This window comes from Pollachius pollachius, assembly GCF_949987615.1.
Source record: "Pollachius pollachius genome assembly, chromosome: 6".
Classification (NCBI taxonomy): domain Eukaryota; kingdom Metazoa; phylum Chordata; class Actinopteri; order Gadiformes; family Gadidae; genus Pollachius; species Pollachius pollachius.
The window spans coordinates 23,747,519-23,774,299 of NC_136939.1; the positions used below are offsets into that span (position 1 = coordinate 23,747,519).

The 26,781-nt window shown below is 47.3% G+C and overlaps 1 protein-coding gene across 1 annotated transcript in view; it reads left to right on the forward strand.

Moving 5' to 3' along the window:
- Positions 1–26,781, forward strand: part of ptgfrnb (prostaglandin F2 receptor inhibitor b) — a 56,392-nt gene that overhangs the window by 18,219 nt on the left and 11,392 nt on the right. Inside the window, exons 4-11 of the mRNA XM_079737791.1 lie at positions 888–1,310; positions 4,112–4,519; positions 15,060–15,206; positions 18,795–18,949; positions 20,761–20,881; positions 23,367–23,586; positions 23,965–24,164; positions 26,034–26,141. Of these exons, the coding sequence (XP_079593917.1) occupies positions 888–1,310; positions 4,112–4,519; positions 15,060–15,206; positions 18,795–18,949; positions 20,761–20,881; positions 23,367–23,586; positions 23,965–24,164; positions 26,034–26,141 (1,782 nt within the window). The remainder of the gene's footprint in view (positions 1–887; positions 1,311–4,111; positions 4,520–15,059; positions 15,207–18,794; positions 18,950–20,760; positions 20,882–23,366; positions 23,587–23,964; positions 24,165–26,033; positions 26,142–26,781) is intronic.

Sequence of the window (26,781 nt, forward strand, 5' to 3'; positions counted from 1 at the left end):
TCTAATTGTTTAAACGGAAATCCAAACGCATTTTATTTTTATTTTTTCACTGGGTGTCAGTCCCAATTTGTCTCTAACATAAACAGAGGCCGAGATTTCACTTCCATGAAGAAGAATGGGTTCAATGATATAATCTTTTTTACATTTTAAATTTAAAAAGTTAAAATTGTAGGTGATATCTGAATTTCGGGTTGACTTTGGAATATTACATTTCTTAATAGAGTAATATGCCCTTCGGCACTCATTTTAATACCAAGGTGTGTGTATTTTGTTGTGTGATCGTATTTTTTAAGTAACTAAATTGGATATTTACTGGCTTGTGATATATATTTTTTTAAGATCCTAATTTTCTTTTTTTGTTTGCGTAATTATGGGGTATATTCAAACAGGCTTGTAGACCTTGTTCTAGATCTCTCTCTCACCCTCCCCTATTCAATTCAATACAACTTTATTGGTATGCCATTTAAATGAGAAAACGTGTGTTGCCAAAGCATGAAAATAAATACGCCCATAAACTAGTAGATACCGTAACAAGTACGTAGAGTGATAACATTAAAGGCATTCAATTATCGTAAAATAAAAATAAATTCAATCTTTGGCACTTTAATTTCCTCTTTTTCACAAGGAAATATTTATTTCACACAGGCATGCATGCACAACCTTGCATACAGGCACGCACACACATACATGTATACATGTATGCCTACAAACATGCATGCACACAGTAGCACAGTGGTACACACATGCTCACAGAGGTAGCGCACACGGACATGCACGCACAGACGCACACACTATCTATTTATGACATATATTTACTTTTTCAAATGTGTACGTCCCCCCCCCCCCATATATTTACCCATCCTATTGCTCGCCCTCTCTCTCCCCAGTCATCCCGGACACCCTTGTTGTCTCCCCCACGCCTGTCGCCGCGGTGACCCCCGAGGGCGGCGACATCACCCTCTCCTGCACCGTCACACGCCGGCTCCTCCACCCCACCTTCCTCTCCGTCACCTGGTCGCTGAGGAAGGCCTCCTCCTCCTCCTCGGCCCCTCCCGAGCTGGTCCTCTCGCTGGGGCCCCTGGGCGCCGTGACGACGGGGCCCGGCTACGCCCAGCGGTACGCCACGGGGGGGCTGCGCCTGGCCCCGGGGCGGGACGGGCTGTTCAGCGTGGTGCTGAGCAGGGTGACGGCGGCCGGCGATCAGGGCGCGTACGTCTGTACGGGGAGGCAGTGGACGTACGAGGAGGGCGTGGCCCGCAGCGTGGTGGAGCGGCACGGCGAGATGGGCCAGGCGACGGTCACGCCCACTGGTGAGTGTGCACGCACACACACACGCACGCACGCACACACGCACGCATTGGCGTTACACGCACCCACGCGGGCGGCCCGTACACAGGCATGCGCTCACACACACACACACACACACACACACACACACACACACACACACACACACACACACACACACACACACACACACACACACACACACACAGAGGAAGCACGGGACACACACACACACACACAAAGGTAGCACGACACACACACAGGCAGGCATAAACATATGTTGGTACATTTGCGTTAACACAGGTGTACACACACACACACACGTACACGGGCATGCGCCCACACAGATGCACACATATACACACACGGGCACGGGACACTCACACAAATAGGGGCACATGTATGCACGCACGCACATTCACGCACACACATATACGCAAACGAACACAGAAGCGTGTACACAGACACACACGTAGGCGTACGGGCACACTCACGCAGGCAAGCACGTTCGCATGCACGCATACACATGTACGCACAAGTACACACATGCACTAACACATACACACGTACACACAAGCACGCAAACACACACACGGGGGCACACACACATGCAAACACAAACATGCACACAGGAAACACTTTGTATCGCCAGTTACTTAAAAAAGTAATTGGTTACCGTTACTAGTTACTTCTTGGGAGAAGTAACTTGTAACTGTAACTAATTACTTTTTTAAACTAACTGGACGTCTCATCCCTGCTCCGGTCGGCCTCTGGCCTCCATTTTGTTTTTCCCTGTGTCTGGGAAAAGGTTGTGGTGGTCCCTGGGAGCGCTGGGTGTCGTTATTTAAAAGGGGGGTTCGTCATCCCCTCTGTGTTTACCGTCTCTACCCCCCCCTGACCCCTCCCAGTAACTGACCTCCCCGCCCATCCATCATTCTCTCTCTCTCTCTCTCTCTCTCCCATATTTTTTTTTCTCATTGTTTATTTCGCTCTCAAGCTGTCCCCCTCTCTTTCTCTCTCGATCTCTCTCTCCCTAGTTCTCTCTCTGTCTCTTTTTTTCTCTCTCTCTCTCATCTCAACATACCTCTTCTCCCGCTGGGTTACCGGAGCCTGACCACGCTGTCACTTAAACAAAATACAAGCGGTACTGTTTACAATGAAACCAAAGAGTAGCCGTATTTGCACTCGCACACCAGCACACCGGTTGTTCCATTGTGTCCCAGGCACTCTGATATTGACACACAACACCCAAAGTCAGGAGGAAGAGAGAAGGCAAACAGAGCTGTCTTTTTGTCCCTTAAAGGCCACCGTAGTGGGAGAGTTCTTTATTAAACGTCTTGGACGGAGGGGAGCCATGAGAATTTCTGTACTCGGTAAACAGTTTGAACCCCAACAGTATCTTCAACATATAAACAGTTTGAACCCCGTACGATATCTTCACGATATAAACAGTTTGAACCCCGTACGGTATCTTCACAATATAAACAGTTTGAACCCTGTACGGTATCTTCAAGATAGAAACAGTTTGAACCCCAAAAATATCTTCAAGATATAAACAGTTTGAACCCCGTATGGTATCTTCAAGATAGAAACAGTTTGAACCCTACCGGTATCTTCACGATATAAACAGTTCGAACCCTGTACGGTATCTTCATGATATAAACAGTTTGAACCCCGTATGGTATCTTCAAGATAGAAACAGTTTGAACCCCAACGGTATCTTCTAAGATATATTTTATACATTCAGTAACTTTCGTTAAAGCTAAATCAATTACACATAAACTGAGACCTCCCGCCCAAATCACTGCCAACTCTAGCTAGCTCGTCGAGCTCACGGACGGTACCGATGCTAATATGTTTGAATAACATAACGAGATCACTCATGCCAGTCTTGTGCGAGACATTACATAAATATAAAAAATATTAAACTGAGACCTGGCACCAAAATAACTTCCAACTCTCGAGATGCAACTGTGCTACACACATTAGCTTTCTTTAGTTCTCTACAAAACCACGCTGCACACATTAGCTTGCAGTGTTGTTGACAAACCATGCTACACACATTAGCTTGCAGTGTTGTTGACAAACCATGCTACACACATTAGCTTGCGGTGTTGTCGACACATCCATGCTACACACATTATCTTGCTGCGTCGTCGACACAACCATGCTACACAAATTAGCTTGTGGGGCTGTGTTAGCGTTGATGCAACGCGGTTGCGGTTTTACCAAAATGGCCGTCGCAATTTTCCTTTAAAATACATAAACAGATAAAATTGATGTATTCTATGTTAAAGAAAAACAGCTTTTTTCTAGTGAGCCTCCTATAAATGGTTGAGTCTGTTCTGACGGCATGCAGAATGAAATTCAACCAACGAGATCTTTGAAAACCAGCCCCCCTTCCTCTCTCTCTCTCTCTCTCTCTGTCTCTGTCTCTCTCTCTCTCTCTCTCACTCTCTGTCTCTAGATTGTGTCATATGATATATATATAAAAAAACATCAAAATGATGTAGACTTCAGGAAAACATCTTCAGAGGAGGAGAGTTTATTAGGGTTAGGATGAGGAGGAGATCGCAGAGATTGATAAAGGCCACATAAACAACATCAATTGAGAATATGATTCTCTCTCGCCTTACCAGGACTCTGTTAATTTCTCTGTCTCTCGCCCGTAGTCTCTCGCTCGTTGGCGCTGTCCCTCTCCCTCCCTCTCTTTGTCTCAGTCTCTCCCTCCATCTCTATAAATCTCTTTCTTTCGGCCTCCACTAATCTCTCTCTCTCTCTCTCTCGGCCTCCACTAACCTCTCTCTCTCTCTCTCTCCTCCAGGCCAGTCCCTTAACGTCACCGCCTCCTCCTCCGCCGGGGGGCCCGTCTCCTTGGGGGCCACCCTGGGTCTGCTCTGCACCGTCGCCGCAGACAACCTGGCCCTCCTCGCCCTAGGGGTCACCTGGCTCCGGGACGGACGCCACGTCATCGCCGCCATGGACCGCAACGGCGTCGTCCTGCCCGCCGCCGCCATCGCGGCCTCAAACGGGTCCTCGGGCGGGGGGGCGGAGGTGGGCCTGGAGCGGACGGGGGAGGGGCAGTACCGGCTGGCACTGAGGGGCGTGGCCGCCCGGGACTCGGGGGCGTACACGTGCCGCGTGAGGGCGTCGGTGGGCGGGGACAGCGGGCGGTGGTACCAGGCGGCGGAGAGGACGTCGGCACCGGTGGTGGTGAAGGTGGCGCAGATCGGTGAGTACCTTTAAAGATGTGGCGCTAGTGCTAATGCTAAAATACTAAGTTACCTGAGCTAGTACTAGTGCTAATACTAATGCTAAAATATGAAGCTACCTGAGAAATGCTAGTGCTAATGCTAGTGCTAAAATGTGAAGCTACATGAACGTTCTCAACTTGACACTCAGCTAATGCTAAAAGGCTAAGCTACCTTAACTTCCTTAGCACACACGCTAAGCTAATTATAATGCTGAAATGCTAAGCTAGCTTAACGTCCTCATTGCACACCTAGCTAATGCTAAACTACCTGAAAGTCCTTATCACACGCTAAGCTTAAGCTAAGCTACCTGAAGGACCTTAACACACACTGAGCTAATGCTAAAATGTGAAGCTACCTGAACTGAACTTTGAGGCTCTACTTCTTAGTTGTCCTCAAGAGTTGCTCAGAGTTGGCCTGGACTCTGCATAGCCTTACCCCTATACACCCCTTTCCCGCACTTATTGTATGATTGTACATCCTGGCACTTAAAGAGTACTTAGTATTGTGTAGCGTCTTACCCTATCCATCTTTGTTGTATAAGGGGAATGGGTTAACCTAGTGATGGTGAGCGCTTGGCACTTGGTTCTATGAACATCCTTACTGTTAGCAACTTTCCATGCACACTTCTAAACTAAACTTCTCTTCCCTTCACCGTCCGGCCGTGTCTATCGCTGTCTGAGTGGAGACTTATCGCCCTAATTGCCAACAGGTGTCGGGCTCGTTAGCGTCGGGCGACAGGTGCAACTAATCAAACCCAGATCCCTTTCCAAAGATAGATCTTTACTTTTATGTGACGTCAATTGATGTTGTAAATGAGCCCAGGCAGGCTGAGGGCAGTTTGAACCGGTATTCTCCAGCTTAAGATTCAATGGTGCCACCCTAATACCGGATGTGCATTGAATTGTTTGTGAGACATACTCTGTATTTTCTGTGTTTTTAAAAGTAATAAAGTACAATAGAATAAGAATGTAACAATTTTTAATATTATAAATATATATAAAATTAAAACTGGATAAACAGGGGGATGTACAAATTGTATTGTGCCATACGTCCAGGGTTAAAGTGTCAAACTGCAGGGGGAGGGGTGGGGGCATGTCCAGTGGTCCGGTATCACTGAGTTGCGGATTAAGTTAAGTTTGAGTTAAGGATGAGTTTCGGCACTGAGACGGTGGAGTTGGCGCTCCGATCTTTTATTCAACGTCTCTTCCGTTAACAATCTATTAGTCATGCCTGCCGAGCCTTGAGCTGACCTTGTGGGTTATGGTGATCTTCTCCTCTTAAAGAGCGACGGTGTCAAGTACACTTCAGCAGACAATCAATTACTGTCCCATTGGGGGGGGGGGGGGGGGGTCTTTCTGTCGCTCTCTCTCTCTCGCTCACTCTTTCTCGCTCTTCTTAAACTGAAAGCTATGGATTTATTCACACATTCATTCCCTCCTCAATTATCTCGGTCACTCCTTCACTCACTCATTCACTCACTCCTTCACTCCTCAATTAACCTCCTCACTCCTTCACTCCCTCCTTCACTCCCTTACTCCTTTACTCACTCATTTCCTCTCGAGAGGGACATCGCCCACCAATTTGGGACGTCACAACTCCCCAGTCCCCTACCCGCTGGACCGTACCAACTGACTGTAGGCTCGGGGTCGCCCTCTGTCCGAAGTGGACCCTCCCACTCGCGAGGGAACCAAACAGAAAAGACTGTGAACCCCAAAGGCTTGGCTATGGTTGGTTGAGGACGCAACGCCACGACCGCGCAGACGCTTTGACGCGGCCCTGAACCCGTTTTTTAATTCTGCGTCAGGTTTTAGTGAATGGACCAATCACAGCCCTTTGCTGCTGCGTCGCCCCGACGCAAGGTCACCATTTCCTGGAGGCGCATGTCCGGCCCCCTGCTGCACACTGGGGTACGTTGAGGACGGAGGGAACAGTAAATACTAAATGTTTGGTAACCTGCAGGAGGCTGAGGGAGGGAGGGAGGGGTTCTGCTTGTGTTCTCGGTGCAGCTGCTCCGTGTCGACCCGCTGGTGGGAGATCGGGGGGGCGTTACTCCCCCTACCTCCCTCCCCTTAGCTCCCCCCCACATCTCTGTCTCCCACAGCCCCCCACCTCCCTCCCCAATATCTCCCTCCCTCCACAACCTCCCCCCGCCACCCCCCATGAACACGGCTGTTAAAAAGCCTGGTGGCTTTAATGAATCAATAGCTGATAGTAAGATCTATAAATTAATCAAGAATTGATCAATCGGTTTCCAGACTAACAGTTGTGCGGAAATGACTCCTGAACTGGAAGTGCAGAGTAATGATGAGGGGATTGGATGTGTAAACTCTGGGGAGGAATGCTTTTTGGACTCTTTGATGTGAGGCAGTCTCCTCCTCTATGGTCGATAAGGTTGATTTAAAGGTGGTCTCTGTCTGTTGATTGTGTTAACCGCGCAGTACTTTGAGGTTTTTGAATTCCTTTCTTCACTCCCTCACTCCTTTCCTCACTCATTCACTCTCTTCTTCACTCCTTTCCTCATTACTAAATGTAAATATAAATCAGCGGCCGCCATCTTTATTGTTGTTGTTGAAAAGGCTTTTGAAAAGGCGCTACTCTAAACTGTCATCTTGTTTATCCCCGCCCTCATAACAGATAAACGTTTGTTATTGGTCGCTCTATCTCATACCGGGGCAGCCAGACCTTATATGAAGCGAATGAAACGCGAGCACTTCCCCTTGGGCCTGCGTTCGTCCCGTGGGATAGGTTTTATATTCTACATTTAGGGCGTTTAGCAGTCACTTTTATCCAGAGCGACTTACAACGGTTCACACACATATTCACACACCGACGGCGGAGTCGACCACACAAGGCGACAGCCAGCTCGTCAGGAGCAGTTAGGGCGAGGCGTCTCGCTCAGGGACAACTTGACCCTCGGCTAGGAGGAGCCGGGGATCGAACTTGCAACCTTCCGGTTACAAGTCAACCCGCTCTGCCTCCTGACCCGAGTCAGTTTCTCTCTCCTGAACCACTTGCTTATCAGTGTTATTTGTGCTCGTCAAAACTCTTATTTTCAGGAGCACTCCTATTTAGGCACATTTGATTACAATTTCCTACACCGTGTTTATTCAGCCCGCACTTTACCTCTTTACACACACACACACACAAACACGCTGCGCACACACTAACACACGTTGACCTCTAAGTAGCTCTTTTTCTCCCTCCCTGTCCCTCTGTCTCTCTCCCTGTCTGTCTGTCGGTCGGTCTCTCCCTGTCTCTCCCTCCCTCTCTTCCTGTCTGTCTGTCTCTCTCTCTCTCTCTCTCCCTGTCCGTCTATCTATCTGGCTGTCTGTCTCTATCTCTTCCCTCCCTCCCCGTCTTTCTCCCTGCCTCACTCTCTATATGTTTCTCTCTCTTTCTTCCTTCCTGTCTGTCCGTCCTTCTCTATCTGATTTCCTTTGAAGACTTGTGTGTGTGTGTGTGTGTGTGTGTGTGTGTGTGTGTGTGTGTGTGTGTGTGTGTGTGTGAGAAAGAGTAGGTCTGTCTGGTCCCCTCGAGAGACTGATCGGTACACACACTCTCAGATCCCTTGTATAAAAGCACACATTAACACTCGCCTTCAGACCCCCCCCCCGCCCGATAACACAACCAGGAATGTCCCAGAAGGCCCCCTCTGACCCCCTAGCTGCCGACGGCGGGGTTCAACCAGAAACACCCGAGACACACACAGACTCGCTCTCGCTCTCGCTCTCTCTCTCTCCTACTCACTCACTCACTCCTGACACACTTTTGAAACCGGAGCCTGTCAGATGCATACGGTCACACCTCTCTCTCTCTTTCCCTCTCACTCTCTTTCTCTGTCTGTCTGCCTCTTCTCTCACTCACTCTCGCTTTCTCTCAAACCGCAACTTCATAAATCTACTGGTTGTCCACACAAACACACCGACACACACACACACACACACACACACACACACACACACACACACACACACACACACACACACACACACACACACACACACACACACACTCTCCAGAGCACCTGTTTATGCTGTTGGAATTATCTATGCTCCCCTTGGAGTTGGTGTCAGCAGTGCAGCACATACATACACACACACACGTGCATGCAGGTGCTGTGTGTGTGTGTTGTGCACTCGTCTCTATAGCAACATTTTGTGACCTCAGATCGGTCAGGTTTGAATGTCACATCGTATTTCAACCCTTGCATACCAATGTTATTAGAGTTTAGCATTTTTCATTTGTTTTTATAAAAAAATAATTTTGGGGACTTTTTATGTTAAATTTTAGTTTTGGTCTGATTTGTTTTTAAAGGGTTTTTGCTAGTTGACTATAGTTTTTTAAACTTGGTTTTAGTTGACCTTTTATTGGATGTTGTCAGGGACGAGATTAAAAAAGGACCAAAAACGATTAAATTACAAAAACTCAACAAAAGTGTATACTGAAGGCCAAAACAAAAACTACAGGGATTTTCTCTATCATTTGTTTATTTGTGTATGTGTTGTAAACACACAATACAGTTTCAGTTATCTATTCTTTTATCTTATGTCTCACTGTGATTGTTATATTATATAGTTTCGTCATTTGGTTAGTTGTAGTTGTGCAAGGGTTAGGGTTAGTTCAGCAGTTCATCTGTAGTTGTGTGAGGATGAGGGTTAGTTCAGTGTTTCATCTGTAGTTGTGTAGGGTGAGGGTTAGTTCAGCCGTTCATCAGTAGCTGTGTGAGTAGCCTGGCTCCGCCCGCCTATGTACTTCCACTCAATTTTAATTTCCATTCAATACTACGCCTGGGTTTGCGGTATATTCGCAGGTTTTCTCCGGCCAAATTTTGCTGGTCCAATCAGCAAAAAGAGGGAGCGGCTGAGAATATTGACGTTGAGGTCATGCACTAGTTTGAGCTGTAGTCAAACGTTAGCGATTGGTTATGGCAGATCCAAAGTGGCACTGGGCAGATCCAATAGTTTTAAACTTCAACAGACACCCGCCTTCAAGAAGTGAGTTAACGTTTGTCAATGGAGAGGGGCCAGACTCCCTGTGCAAATAAAATGAAGTACGAGAGTCTGGTACCAGGCTATAGTTGTGTTAGGGTGAGGGTTAGTTCATCAGTTCATTTAGGTTTAATTCAGTGGTTCATCTGTAGTTGTGTGAGGGTAAGGGTTCAGCAGTTCATCTAGGAATAGTCCAGCAGTTCATCTAGGGTTAGTTCAGCGGTTCCTCTAGAGTTAGTTCAACAGTTCATCTAGGGTTAGTTCAGCGGTTCATCTAGGGTTATTACAGTGGTTCATCTGGGGTTAGTTCAGCAGCTCATCTAGGGAAAGTTCAGCAGTTCATCTAGGGTTAGTTCAGTGGTTCATCTAGGGTTAGTTCAGTGGTTAATCTAGGGTTATTACAGTGGTTCATCTAGGGTGAGTTCAGCAGCTCATCTAGGGAAAGTTCAGCAGTTCATCTAGGGTTAGTTCAGTGGTTCCTCTAGAGTTAGTTCAGCAGTTCATCTAGGGTTAGTTCAGCAGTTCATCTAGGGCTGGTGGGGATTGTGTTTGCGATGTGTATGCGTGTGTGTGTCTGAATGGTGTGAAGGTTTGGGGATTAATGTATTCATAAATAATGCAGACCCATATTTTCTCCTGGCAGACAGAAGCTTAAGAGGGATTGACTCAAAGGTTATGTTAGAGGAAGGGCCCTTCAGTAGTAGTAGAACTATTGTATAGTATTGATGGTAGTAGAAGTAGTACTATGTATTGGTGGTAGTAGATGTAGTACTATAGTATTGGTGGTAGTACTATGTAGTATTGGTGGTGGTAGTGGTAGTTGTACTATAGTGTTGGTGGTACTAGTGGTGGTAGTATAGTGTTGGTGGTGGTAGTAGTAGTACTATAGTATTGGTGCTAGTACTATGTATTATTGGCAGAAGAGAGTACTTTAGAGGGAGAGGGATAATAGGCTAACTGAAATAAAACCATGCCAATCTCTAGGTATGGTGAAGAGTAGAGGATGATGTGGGGCTATTTTAATTCCAAAGGCCGAGGTGACTTCATCAGGAGACATAGTATCCTGGAGCCATAAAATAAATGGCCTTTAAAAATAAATATCTGCCTGCCTCTATGGGAATTGAACATAGGGGTTCCTATACTTATGCACCCTGTATTTTAATCCTTTGTGAATGATAATACATTATTCATTAACAAAGAAAATTGGTTGCCTAAAAGGCTGGATGTTTCCTCATTTGTTTAATTAAACATTACGATCAATTTCCAAAAGATGATTTTTTTCTTCCTCTGTTTAGACAACTTTAGCATTGGTGCATGAACTAATTCTTACCACTGTACATTAGGTCCTTCGTACTGAAGAGAGATCGCTCCGTCATGGTAACGGCAGAAGCATGAGCAGCACACAGCAGTAGAACAATAGAGAGACCGTGGAGGGGTGATGCAATAGTGATAGGGGATGGAGGGGGGGGGATGGTCACCATGGTAACCAGCCAGAACGACTAAGACAGGGGCATCTCTTGGACATGATTTTATTTGCTAAAGAAAGGTGTTGAATCATGTGTGGAAGATCCGATCGAGACGTCTGTACGTCTGTCTGTAAGGGGGCGTCGGTGTAATCGAGCTCACTGATTGGCCGCCATGTGTTAGGACTCACCTGGCGATTGGTCATTCGACTCCTGTTTCAAGCAGAGGGAGTTCTATTTATAGGATGTATGTGTGAGAACGAGTGTGTGTGGCGGGATGTGCACGTATGTGTGTGGGGATGTGCACGTGTGTGTGGGGATGTGCATGTGTGTGTGTGTTGATGTGCACGTGTGTGTGTGTGGACATGCACGTGTGTGTGTTTGTGTGTGGACATGCACGTGTGTGTGGACATGCACGTGTGTGTGTGAGTGTGGACATGCACGTGTGGGTGTGTGTGTGTGTGTGGACATGCGCGTGTGTGTGGACATGCACGTGTGTGTGTGTGTGTGGGTGTGTAAATGTGTTGTCGTGCACGTGTGTGTGTGCACAGGGTGAGAACAACAGTAGTAGGTTGGAGGGAAGGTGCAATGATTGGTAAGGGACTGAGAGAGATTGTGTGTGTGAGCGTTTGCACATGGGGTGGGGTGTTAGCAGGCAATACAACAGTGGGCAAATCACGACACGCCTCTGACAAGGGAGAGAGAGAGAGAGAGGGAGAAGGAGAGAGAGATTATAATGATGATGTTCAGACTGAAGAGGAGGCAATGAAAACGGTAGTGATGGGGATCATTCAGAAAACTAGGCAATGGTTTTGAGTCGTGACAATCATAGTGATGGTTATCAGACGGAACACAACGTAATGGTGGTGAACATCATAGTGATAGTCATGGTGATCAGACAGAACAGAACGTAATGGTGGTGAACATCATAGTGATAGTCATGGTGATCAGACAGAACAGAACGTAATGGTGGTGAACATCATAGTGATAGTCATGGTGATCAGACAGAACAGAACGTAATGGTGGTGAACATCATAGTGATAGTCATGGTGATCAGACAGAACAGAACGTAATGGTGGTGAACATCATAGTGATAGTCATGGTGATCAGACAGAACAGAACGTAATGGTGGTGAACATCATAGTGATAGTCATGGTGATCAGACAGAACAGAACGTAATTGTGGTGAACATCATAGTGATAGTCATGGTGATCAGACAGAACAGAACGTAATGGTGGTGAACATCATAGTGATAGTCATGGTGATCAGACAGAACAGAACGTAATGGTGGTGAACATCATAGTGATAGTCATGGTGATCAGACAGAACAGAACGCAATGAAGGTGAACATCATAGTGATGGTAATGGTAATCAGATGGAACAGAACGTAATGATGGTGAACATCATAGTGATAGTGATCAGACAGAACAGAACGGCAATGATAATCGGGGATGCTGATCCTGACATGACACATCTCATAACATTTATTTAGGCTCTTTTGTCCATAGCGACTTAGTCAGTGCATTGAACAATGAAGATATAAAAGTGCAAGTGCATAAAAATCCACCAAGAAGCTAAGCAAAAAATGTTAATTCACTACGATGCACCACCATGGTTGGGTGAGAAGAGAATGAGAGGGGGAGGGAGATTACATCCCTTAATGAAGTGTGTGTGTGTGTGTGTGTGTGTGTGTGTGTGTGTGTGTGTGTGTGTGTGTGTGTGAAATAGCTTGCTTGTGTGTTGTGTGTGTATGAGAGCGTGCATCTCTGCCAGAGTGTGTGTGTGACAGAGGGTGTGTCATGACAGAAAACGGACTGGCAATGAAACATCTCTGTCTTGACGGATGTGAGGGGAGTCAGTGGTGTGTGCACGCCAAGTGCATCTCGTGGCAGATGGAGAGAGAGAGAGAGAGAGAGAGAGAGAGAGAGAGAGAGAGAGAGAGAGAGAGAGAGAGAGAGAGAGAGAGAGAGAGAGAGAGAGAGAGAGAGAGAGAGAGAGAGAGAGAGAGAGAGAGAGAGAGAGAGAGAGATGCACATTTTATACCCTTGTTTGTATTTTACGAATGTGCGGCTTTTCCAAATTGTGTTTCTCTGAATCTGCGTGTACTGAATCTTCAGTGTACTGGAGTGTGTGCGTTAAAACAGGGAATGTGTGTTTGTGAGGGAGATTGTGTGTGTTTGTGTTCAATCAGTGTTCACTGATGCGTAAAGGTCCAATCTGGATCACATACCTGCACACATACCCCTACACAAATACAAACACACACCTACACTCACACAACCACACACACCCCTTCAAAAATATACAAACACACACCTAAAAAAAAAGAAATACAAAAACACACACACCCCTACACGTGTACACACTCCTACACATAAAAACACACACATACTCCTACACACCTTTATACTTATACCCACACACGCACACACACCTTTACACACACAACTACACACACCGCCACACACTGGGCGCGGTGCCTCGCGGTGATGCTGCCTCAGTGTATCTTTAGCGCGCTTCTCTGCGGGCCCCTGGAGCGTCGTGCCGGGCCCCATGTCCTCCGTCTGGATCCCTTTGTCCTGTTAGACAGACAGACGGACGGATCTAGGTTAACCATGGATCTAGATCTTATCAGTGTATCTAGATCTAGATCTGTGGATCTAGAGCTATATCTCATCTGTGGATCTAGATCTATATCTGTGGATCTAGTTCTATATCTCATCTGTGGATCTAGATCTATATTTCTGTGGATCTAGATCTATATCTGTGGATCTAGAGCTATATCTGGGGATCTAGATCTATATATGTGGACCTAGATCTATATCTGTGGATCTAGATCTATATCTGTGGATCTAGACCTATATCTCTGGATCTAGATCTATATCTTTGGAGCTAGATCTATATCTGTGGATCTAGACCTATATCTGGGGATCTAGATCTATATCTGTGGACCTAGATCTATATCTGTGGATCTAGACCTATATCTGTGGATCTAGACCTATATCTGTGGATCTAGATCTATATCTCTGGATCTAGATATATATCTTTGGAGCTAGATCTATATCTGGGATCTAGATCTATATCTGTGGACCTAGATTTATATCTGTGGATCTATATCTGTGTATCTATATCTATATCTGTGGATCTATATCTGTGGATCTAGATCTATATCTGTGGACCTAGATCTCTCTATATATATATCTGTGTATCTATATCATCCGTGTATCTATATATATATATCTATATCTATATATATATATATATATATATATATATATATATATATATATATATATATATATATATATATATATATATATATATATATATATATATCTCATCTGTGGATCTATATTTCATTTGGGTATCTAGATCTATATCTGTGGATCTAGATCTATATTTCATCTGGGTATCTAGTTCTATATCTCCTCTGTATCTACAATGGTAGGCATAAGTTTAGGTACCATGCTAAAGTTGACTAAAAAGAGGAATAAAAAAATCATCTTTTGAAAATTTATCTTCATGCCTGAATTAAACAAATGAGGAAAAATCAAACCTATTAGGACACCAATTTGCTTTTTGAATCAGAGGCAGGCAGATTGCAAGAAGCAAATTGGTGTCCTTAAAGGTTGGATTTTTCCTCATTTGTAATTAAGGCATTAAGATCAATTTCCAAAAGATGATTTTTTTATTCCTCTTTTTAGTCAACTTTAGCATGTGTGCCTAAAATTATGCCTACTACCTATCTATAGCTCATCTGTATATATTTATATATAATTCATATTTATTAATGCCACCTGTATCTTAATGTTAATCAAATCTCTCTCTATATATATATATATATATGTTTGTGTGTGTGTGTGTGTGTGTGTGTGTGTGTGTGTGTATGTGGATCTCTCATTTATACCTATATCTGTTTATATCAGTTACACCTATATGAAATGTATGTCTTTGTATGTGTATGTCATTTAGATATATATCTGTATAAAATGTATATCTGTATTTCTCAACTATATCTATATATGTATCCCAATGTATAGGTGTTAATGTAATCTCTCCCCCCCCAGAGCCCACCTTCTCTCTGGCCCTCTCGGCGGTGCGGGACCCCCAGGCCGTGTCCCACCCCCTGGAGCTGGTGTGTCACGTGACCAACATCACCCACCTCCCCCCGTCGGGCCTGCTGGGGGTCACCTGGAAGCACACCCCGTCCCCCGGTAACACCGTCAACACCACCCTGTCTATACACCGTCAACACCACCCTGTGACCTGTTTATACACCGTCAACACCACCCTGTCTATACACCGTCAACACCACCCTGTGACCTGTTTATACACCGTCAACACCACCCTGTCTATACACCGTCAACACCACCCTGTGACCTGTTTATACACCGTCAACACCACCCTGTGACCTGTTTATACACCGTCAACACCACCCTATGACCCTGTCTATACACCGTCAACACCACCCTGTCTATACACCGTCAACACCACCCTGTCTATACACCGTCAACACGACCCTATGACCCTGTCTATACACCGTCAACACCACCCTGTCTATACACCGTCAACACCACCCTATGACCCTGTCTATACACCGTCAACACCACCCTGTCTATACACCGTCAACACCACCCTGTGACCCTGTCTATACACCGTCAACACCACCCTGTTTATACACCGTCAACACCACCCTGTGACCTGTTTATACACCGTCAACACCACCCTATGACCCTTTCTATACACCGTCAACACCACCCTGTCCATACACCGTCAACACCACCCTGTGACCCTGTCTATACACCGTCAACACCACCCTGTTTATACACCGTCAACACCACCCTATGACCCTGTCTATACACCGTCAACATCACCCTATGACCCTGTTTATACACCCTCAACACCACCCTATGACCCTGTTTATACACCCTCAACACCACCCTATGACCCTGTTTATACACCCTCAACACCACCCTATGACCCTGTTTATACACCCTCAACACCACCCTATGACCCTGTCTATACACCGTCAACACCACCCTGTGACCTGTTTATACACCGTCAACACCACCCTGTCTATACACCGTCAACACCACCCTGTGACCTGTTTATACACCGTCAACACCACCCTATGACCCTGTCTATACACCGTCAACACCACCCTGTCTATACACCGTCAACACCACCCTGTCTATACACCGTCAACACGACCCTATGACCCTGTCTATACACCGTCAACACCACCCTGTCTATACACCGTCAACACCACCCTATGACCCTGTCTATACACCGTCAACACCACCCTGTCTATACACCGTCAACACCACCCTGTGACCCTGTCTATACACCGTCAACACCACCCTGTTTATACACCGTCAACACCACCCTGTGACCTGTTTATACACCGTCAACACCACCCTATGACCCTGTCTATACACCGTCAACACCACCCTGTCTATACACCGTCAACACCACCCTGTGACCCTGTCTATACACCGTCAACACCACCCTGTTTATACACCGTCAACACCACCCTATGACCCTGTCTATACACCGTCAACATCACCCTATGACCCTGTTTATACACCCTCAACACCACCCTATGACCCTGTTTATACACCCTCAACACCACCCTATGACCCTGTTTATACACCCTCAACACCACCCTATGACCCTGTTTATACACCGTCAACACCACCCTATGACCCTGTTTATACACTGTCAACACCACCCTGTCTATACACCGTAAACACCACCCTATGACCCTGTTTATACACGTCAACACCACCCTACGACCCTGTTTATACACCGTCAACACCACCCTATAACCCTGTTTATACACCTCTCAAAACGCGGCCAACTTTAAAACGTTGAAATTATCGAAACCCAAAATGTTCCATTTTAATTTCTCCTAAAACACGTAGTCAATTTATTGTTCACATATTTCACGCAAATAATTAGATTTTATTGTAAGTTCATCAGTTTTCGCTAATGGAAAAAAGGTGTTCTTGATGTTTATTGCCTTAAAACGTTAATGGCTCAATCATCTTTTATCTTTATTCCCTCTTAGCCAAAACCTTTTTCTTTTGTTCTAGTTCATTAAAACTATCGATAACTAGTGTGTGTATGTGTGTGTGTGTGTGTGTGTGTGTGTGTGTGTGTGTGTGTGTGTGTGTGTGTATATATATATATATATATATATATATATATATATATATATATATATATATTAGGGGTGTAACCATACACCGAAGTCACAGTTCGGTTCATACCTCGGTTCAGTCAAGGTTCTGTACGAGTTCGGTACAATGAAGGGAACTACTGTACTACTGTAAGTTACTGGGAAACCAACGTTTTCCCACATTTGCGACCTCAACGAGGTGGGCGGGTCCTCTAACTCTTGTGGGTCGCCGCCACTCGCCATACTGGTCTTTAGTGCTGCTATCTCTGATCGCACATTGGAGTTCGCGTTCTGCGCATGCTCGAGATCTTGCGGCCGGGGGAAGTAGAAGGAGATGGTAGTCGTGTTGTTGTCGCATATAAACAATTCCTATTTCTTCATAAATATTTAATTTTTTGTTTATATGTTTATGGTTGTCGCCGTCGGAAAACGAGAAACAGCGATTTATTTAAAACGGTGACGCAGGAGATGGAGGAAGCCGGTGTCGTGCCATTACCCCCTATAAGAAGTGTATCATCATCAACATGCGTTCAGTACACACTATGCTTCGATTTCACCCAAGGCTGAATTAAAAGTTCATGTTTTCCTAAACGTTGATCATCAACAAGGTTGTTAAGTAGTAACTTCGGGCACATCTGTCAAAATAAATGTTTTCTTCCGATGTGTTTACGATCTTTATTCATTCATTGCGCCGCGGCCGAACTGACGGGGATATTCTATAATATTATGAATCTTAAAGACTGTGTCGGGTTCTCCGACTCTGGTACATCCACAACAAAGACTCGTAGTGGGGGTTATCTCGACCATGGTGGAGAGGGAATTGGGGGAAAGGAACTTTGGCTTTGACTCTCTGAAGTCCAGGATGAAACGCTACATGGGGGAGAAAGGGATTGTTGCCGTATGAAGGACAGCTGTCAGTTCACTTTGGGTCCATGTCATTCCTCCGACGCTCCATTGTTCCGACTCCTCCGGCTGGACTCCTCCCGCTGCTCCACCGCCGTGGGAGTCCGCATACGACCGAGAGGTCGGAACAATGGAGCGTCGGAGAAATGACATGAAGTAAACTGACGGCCAATGAATCGATTTTCTCACCGCCATGTATACTCATACAATTGCAGTTGTCCAATTGAGGAGCATAGTCGAACTGTGGCTTTAATCGGTTTAAGCTGTGCATATAAACGTACTGACTGATTTACTCACTCCACCGTGGACTTGACAAAAAGCTGTAGCACTAGCCAGAAGGCGGAGCTCGGCTACCTAGGCGCCAATGAGGGCGGCAGTTTAGTTGTCCCTGAAGAATTTGCCTGTCTAACATTAGTTCCGCATTACATTAATTAATTTGCACACCAGTTTTATTTAATTTTATGCCGTGTACTTCATGCACCGAACCGTGACGTCCGTACCGATTCGGTTCAATACGAATACATGTATCGTTACACCCCTAATATATATATATAATCGTTTTACTATAGTTCAGCTACCACCATATTTTTTGTGGTACTGGTATTATAGCACAATTATTTATTATAATTATATTATTCATTTATTAAGATTTTACTTATTCTTTACTTGTTAGAAATATAAATATTTTAAATTCGATTTTCAACGATTTTTTGAATAGGAACCGATGTACAATCCGCCCGCACCATTGGCTCCCTGGATCACCACGGCAACCTGATACACGGGCCGGGCGACGCCGATAGGCTGGACGGTGGCGTGATGTCATTGAGGAGGGTGGAGCCGGACACCTTCAAGCTGATCCTGCTGAGGACTCAGGTAGGTCATCTGACCAAAGTCAATCATCGGTAGGACTCAAGGTAGGAGTCACATGACCAATGACATCATTAATGAGACTCAGGGTAGGAGTCACATGACCAATGACATCATTAACGAGACTGAGTGGTTTCCCCTTATCGTGAGTGGTTTCCCCTTAAAGGGGACATCTCATACCACCAGGTGTGAGTGTGATTAACAAGCCATTACAAGCAGGTTTGAAAATGTGCAGCATTGTGACATCACAGGTTGGCGTGTCCATCTATCCGTCACACATCTAGATGAACACGCCCACCTGTGATGTCACAATGCTGCACATTTTCAAACCTGCTTGTAATGGCTAATCACACTCACACCTGGTGGTATGAGATGTCCCCTTTAAGGGCTGACTCTGGTTCCACGTTGACGCAACGCAACGACCACGCAGGCGCTTCGACGCAGTCGTGAACCTGTTTTGGTTCTGCGTCGGGTTTTAGTGAGTGGACCAATCACAGCCCTTAATGCTGTGTCGCCCCGAAGCAAGATAATAATATTCGGGAGGTACACGTCCGGCCCTCGGGTGGACGCATGGAGGGTCTGCAAGGACGTTAGGGGTCCGCGTCCCCCTTGCGTTGCGTGACCATGGGACCATTATCAGCTCTTTATCCTGAGTGAGGATGACTGGTGTCCCCTTCTCATGACTGGTGTTCCCTTCTCGTGACTGGTGTCCCCTTCTCGTGACTGGTGTCCCCTTCTCGTGGGTGTGTCCCCTTCTCGTGACTGGTGTCCCCTTCTCGTGACTGGTGTCCCCTTCTCGTGACTGGTGTCCCCTTCTCGTGACTGGTGTCCCCTTCTCGTGACTGGTGTCCCCTTCTCATGACTGGTGTCCCCTTCTCGTGACTGGTGTCCCCTTCTCGTGACTGGTGTCCCCTTCTCAAGACTGGTGTCCCCTTCTCGTGACTGGTGTCCCCTTCTCGTGGGTGTGTCCCCTTCTCATGACTGGTGTCCCCTTCTCGTGACTGGTATCCCCTTCTCGTGGGGTGTGTCCCCTTCTCATGACTGGTGTCCCCTTCTCGTGACTGGTGTCCCCTTCTCGTGGGTGTGTCCCCTTCTCGTGACTGGTGTCCCCTTCTCGTGACTGGTGTCCCCTTCTCGTGACTGGTGTCCCCTTCTCGTGACTGGTGTCCCCTTCTCGTGACTGGTGTCCCCTTCTCATGACTGGTGTCCCCTTCTCGTGACTGGTGTCCCCTTCTCAAGACTGGTGTCCCCTTCTCGTGACTGGTGTCCCCTTCTCGTGGGTGTGTCCCCTTCTCATGACTGGTGTCCCCTTCTCGTGACTGGTATCCCCTTCTCGTGGGGTGTGTCCCCTTCTCATGACTGGTGTCCCCTTCTCGTGGGGTGTGTCCCCTTCTCGTGGGGTGTGTCTCCTAAGCGTGAGGTGTGTCCCCTAAGAGTGAGGTGTGTCCCCTAAGCGTGAGGTGTGTCCCCTAAGCGTGAGGTGTGTCCCCCCTGCCGTGAGGTGTGTCCCCTAAGCGTGAGGTGTGTCCCCTAAGCGTGAGGTGTGTCCCCTAAGCCTGAGGTGTGTCCCCTAAGCGTGAGGTGTGTCCCCCCTGCCGTGAGGTGTGTCCCCTAAGCCTGAGGTGTGTCCCCCCTGCCCTGAGGTGTGTCCCCCCTGCCCTGAGGTGTGTCCCCTAAGCCTGAGGTGTGTCCCCTAAGCGTGAGGTGTGTCCCCTAAGCCTGAGGTGTGTCCCCTAAGCGTGAGGTGTGTCCCCCCTGCCCTGAGGTGTGTCCCCTAAGCCTGAGGTGTGTCCCCTAAGCCTGAGGTGTGTCCCCAGGAGGTGGACATGGGGCAGTACGTGTGCAACGTCTCCGCCTGGCTCCAGGACCGCCAGGGGGGTGTGGCCAAGCTGGCCGAGTACCTCAGCGCCCCGCTCAGCGTGAGCTGGACCCCCAAACGTAAGGACCCTCCCGGGGGTACACACACACACACACACACACAAAGAAGAGCACACACACACACACACGTCTACGGCACACACAAAGAAGAGTAGAGCTGTGCACACACAGCTCCACATACACACACGCACAAATCCGTCACCACGAACACACACAGACACGCACACACATGCACGCACGCACACACGCACACACACACACACACACTCTCACAGCAACACACACACTCTCACAGCAACACACACACTCTCACAGCAACACACACGCTCTCACAGCAACACACACACTCTCACAGCAACACACACACGCCATTGCTGTCAGAACTGTTTGATGAATGAATTGGGAGTCAGCTACACTTCACACTCCGGTTTGGCGAGACATTCCTAACTTATGGAGCGCCATGGAATTCCTTTCAACGCATCCACACGCTCACAGACATGGCTCGAATTAAGATATTATATCCAAAGCGACTTACAATTAGTATTTGTTAAAAAGAAAGCAAACCAACAATGTATCTCTGTCGGTACACTAAGAATGTTCATAGAACCAAGTGCCAAGCACTAACAATCACTAGGTTAACCCATTCCCGTTATACAACAAGGATAGATAGGGTAAGATGCTACATAATGCTCAATACTAAAGATAGCCAGGATAAGATGCTACCCAACTATTATTTTAAGTAGTCCGCGTCTGGAGCAAAGGGTAAAATCTCACTGCTGACCTTACGATAGTAAAAAGATAGAGGAATGAAAACAAATGTGTTTTTAGCCTCATTTTCTTCTTATCTTTTCTCTTTTTCGTCTTTCTTTTCCCTAGTTTTTTTCTCTGTTTCAATTCTATAAAAAAAAGCTGTCTTCAATCTGTGTGTCTCTCTGACCTCCGTCTCTCTCGCTCGCTCTCTCTCTGTCTGTCTGTCTGTCACTATTTCTCTCTCTTGCTCTGTCTCTCTTGCTCTCTCTTTCTCTCTCTCTTTCTTTCTTTCTCTCTCTCTGTCTTTCTCTCTTGCTCTCACTCTCTCGCTCTCTCTGCCTGTCTCTCTTGCTCTCTGTCTCTCGCTCTGTCTATTTTTCTCTCTATTTCTCTGTCTCAATTGCATTTTCAGTTAATTTCAAGGGCCATTGACATGGAAAGAATACATTGACGTTGGCGAAGCAAGTGTAAAATAAACACAAAAAATGTGCGGGCAATTAAGGACACACGGCAATCAAGAAATTACCCAACAGAGCTGGGTAAAATCGCATCATGCAATCGAATTTAACAGTATGTAAAATATACTTACAAATACAAACAGAAAAAATGTGGCCTTTGCTGTTAACAAAACAAATATATTTAGATATAGGTAGTAAAGATAACTTCAAGTAAAGCTAGAAAATATTGGACATTTTGGTTAAAGAATATGAACCCAAATAAGTTTATGAACTGTTTAAGCACTGCAGCTCAGTGTTTAGACAGTGTCTGTCTCTCCATCTGTCTCTTTCTCTGTCTCTCTCTCTCTGTCTCTCTCTCTCTCTCTCTGTCTCTCTCTCTCCCCCCCTTGCTGTAGTCTCAAATGAGCACATCAAATGGAAATGAACACATCCGCCACCTGAGATGTAAAAATAGAAAGTGGTGGCAGAAAAAGAAATGCGAAACAAGAGCTGAGATCCCCCCCCCCCCCCCGATGCAACCTCTCTCTCTCTCTCTCTCTCTCTCTCTCTCTCTCTCTCCCTCTCCCTCTCCCTCCCTCCCTCCCTCGGTCGGTTTCATCTGTCTGTCTGTGTGAATCTGATTGAAGTGTCACCAGGACGCCTCATCAGGTGACGTCCGGCTCTCTTCTGATTGGTCGCACTTGTGGACAACGTTGATGTTTGCCTTATGTGCGCTCGCACACACACACAGGCACACACACACACACGTCATCGGAAGCACTATGCATTCCGACGGGCAGGAAAATCGTCCTCTTCACCCATTTCCATGGACACGGCGTGATTGACAGCAGTGTTGAGTCACCCGTTCCTGTGGATAAATGTTTAACTGGCTTCACAGAGGTCCTCAGACCGCGGCGGCTAAAGAATAGAATGTCTTGTTATCATCTTGTAGAGCCCCCCCCCCCCCCCCCTCTCCGCGTGTGACACACAATGTCCTTCACCGACGCACACGGACACGCACACACACACTTTATCTCTCTTCGTCTCTCTTGTGCAACTTGACCTCAGTTTGCTAAATTGAGATGTGTGTGTGTGTGTGTGTGTGTGTGTGTGTGTGTGTGTGTGTGTGTGCGTGCAGGAAGCAGGAACAGTAAAATGCCTATTTCTTCATCGTGCCCATGGAAATCCCCTCCAACCCCATGTCAACACTCGCACACTCCTACTCACTCACTCACTCTCATTCACACATGCACACTTTTTTTGTTTTTCACTCACTCTTCGACACACACACTATCCTTCACTTTCACACACACACCCCCACTCCCCCACGGTACTGAAGTCCTCCTTCGGGTCCTCAGGTCCCTCCCTGGGCGTGGTGGCCGTGCGGCTGCGCGAGGCCTCGGGGGGCGGAGCCACCTTCGAGATGAAGTGCACCGTGGACCCCCAGAACCTGCCGGGGGCGGGCTTCTCTGTGCTCCTCCAATCACAGGAGAGCATCGAGGGCGCGGTCAGGACCATCATGAACCTCAGCCCCGACAACGTGCTGCAGTACGGGGGGGCCACGGACCCCCAGAGGAGGTGATACGCACGCACGCACGCACGCACGCACACACACACACACGCACACGCACACACGCGCATGCAGGATTATACACTCGCACACACACGCGCTTACGCACACACTCTCGCACACACACTCGCTTACGCACACACACACACACACACACACTCTAACCTACTCGCTCACAAACACACGCACACACTCATTTCCAAACACAATCACACGCACACTTCCACACAACCACACACACACACACACACTGACTTCCACATCCACACAAGCACAAACACACACTTGTCCCTCCCTCACTCACTTCCACACACCCTTCCACACACACACACACACACACACACACACTCAAACCACCCCTTCTCCCTCTCCCCGCCCCCCTCCAGGGACAGCCTGATGCTGTCCAAGACGGGCCCTGGTGAGTTCACCTTCCGTCTGGCCGGGGTGCAGCTCGCCGACCGCGGCTTCTACTGGTGCAACGTCCACGCGTGGACCAAGCCAGCAGAGGAGGCCGGGGCCGGGGGTCTGTGGACCCAGGCCACCCGCGCAGAGTCCAACAAAGTCCGGATCGACTTCCAGGAGAACGGTACGGCTGGCTCGGGGTCTGCGCGTTGTGTGCTGTGTGTGTGTGTGTGTGTGTGTGTGTGTGTGTGTGGGTCCGTGTGTGTTTCTCTGCGTGTTACTCTGTTTGTGTGTTTCTCTGTACTGTGTGTGTGGGGGTCTGTGTGTGTATCTGTCTTGTCTGTCTCTCTGTACTGTCTGTCTCTCTGTGCTCTCTGTTCTGTCTGTCTTTCTGTCTCTGTCTGTATGTGTGTCTCGCTGTCCTGTCTGTGTGTTTCTGTCTGTCTGTACAGTACTGTCTGTGTGAGTCTGTGTACTGTACTACAGCAAACACACACTCAACAGACACACAAACTCTCAAACACACTCTCCCGACAACAGAAGCACACGTACACACACACACTGTTTCCCCCAACAGACACATACACACACTCCCCGACAGACACACACACACACACACACACACACACACACACACACACACACACACACAAACACACTCCGTCCCCCCCAACAGACACACACACCAGATGTTTGGACAGAAACACACGGCACTATCTTTCTGCATTCTGATACGGACACACCAACACTTAAAGCACACACCAACACACACCAACACACACCAACACACACCAACACACACCAACACACACCAACACACACCAACACACCCCATGTGGATACAACACCGCCCGGGGGTGCCAGTAATGACAAAATCTAGAGATGATTGAATAAAGGAGGAGGCAGAGAGAACACACACGCGCGCATATGTGCACGCACATACGAGCATGCACACATGCACACGCAGGTACACACATGCACACGCAGATACACACAAGTAAACTCAGAAACGCATGCACAGGCAGATACACACGCACACATTAACTTTTCTTTCCACCGTCATCTTTCTTTACTCCCACCCCCTCCCTTGGTTATTCTATCTCCCGTTCTCTCTCACTCTCGCCCTTTCGTTCTCTCATTAACTCTTCTCTCTCTCTGCCTCTTTTGTCCTTATCCCTAGCTTTCTCTCTTTCTTTTCTCTCTCTTCTGTCTTTCTCTTTTGTTCTCTCTCGATCTCTGTTATTCTCTCTCTCTCTCTCTCTCTCTCTCTCTCTCTCTCTCTCTCTCTCTCTCATTCCCTCAGTCTCTCTCTCTCAACCCCCCCCCCCCCTCTCTCTCTCTCTCTCTCTCTCTCTCTCTCTCTCTCTCTCTCTCTCTCTCTCTCTCTCTCTCTCTCTCTCTCTCTCTCTCTCTCTCTCTCTCTCTCTCTATCTGATAGCTTCAAAGTAAACCCCTTTGGCCAACCATTCAGATCCACTCGTGTGTGTGTGTGTGTGTGTGTGTGCGTGCGCGCGCATACATCCTCCGTTTTGAATCCGAGGATCCGAGCGGGAGATTTAGCAGTTGACCCCAACTACACACACAAACGCACAAACGCTAACGCACATGCACTCACACACTAAGCCCTGTCCCTGGGGCATTTTGAGGAGGGTGTTTCTACTCCCAACTCCACAGTCTGAGTTCCTGTCTTTGTGTGTGTGTGTGTGTGTGTGTGTGTATGTCTATGTATGTCTGTGTGTATACGTGTGTCTGTGTGTGTCTGCATGTGTGTATATATATATGCACGTATCTGTGTGAGTATATGGCTATGTGTATATATGTGTGTACACGTGTGTGTGTGCGTGTGTGTGTGTGTGTTTCTTTTGCCGGATCCTTGGATTTAAAACAGGATGTATATGGAAACACACACACACACACACACACACACACACACACACAAGATGACACACCTTGCTTCACGAGGTAGCCGTGTGTGTGTCACCTTGTTTATCTCGGGGATCCTACAACCCCGCGGTGACGTCATTGGTAACTGTCTCTGTTCTCTCTGTCGCAGGGCCCTCATTCGCCGTGGCCATCCAATCAGACCGCAGCAGTGTGTTCCCCTGGGAGACGGCCAAGATGGAGTGTGCTCTCAGCGTCTCGGGGTCCGCCCCCAAGAGTGGTACGTTAACACTACCTGTCAGTCTCTCTTTCTGTCTGGGTCCAAGTGGATGTGTGTGTTTGCGCATACAAATTTTGACATGAGCATGCATGGGATGCATACTATTATCTCCTCCTCCTCCTTCTCTTCCCCCCCTCCTCCTCCTCCTTCTCTCGCCCATCTCTCGCTCTCATCCCAGAGGCTGAAGAAATGTGTGTGTGAGAATAAGAGTGTAAAAATGTGCATATATATAAGTGCGAACACAGTAATTCTAAATGTAAGGGAATATAAGTCACACACACATACTTGTGAAGCACACATGATTGGTGAAACCCAATGGCCCAAGATGCCTTCATGCCCCAACATGTTGAAGGCACAACTTACCTCCCGCCTGGATCCTGTCGCCATCAGCTTCCTCCCTCCACGTCATTCGTCCATTGTTTGGGGGGGGCATGACTCAGTGTTTCACTTCTGCTCACAAACACGGCACACACTACACACTCACCGAGAGTGTGCACACACTCATAAAGGCTATGATCAATTCCGAGACATTTCAACCACTCAAACACGTTGTTGCCTTTGAACTCTGTCGTCATGGATAGGGCGCCGCGCAGATCAAAGTGTGTGCCTTTTCCCGACGGCCGGACTGTAAGCCGCCACG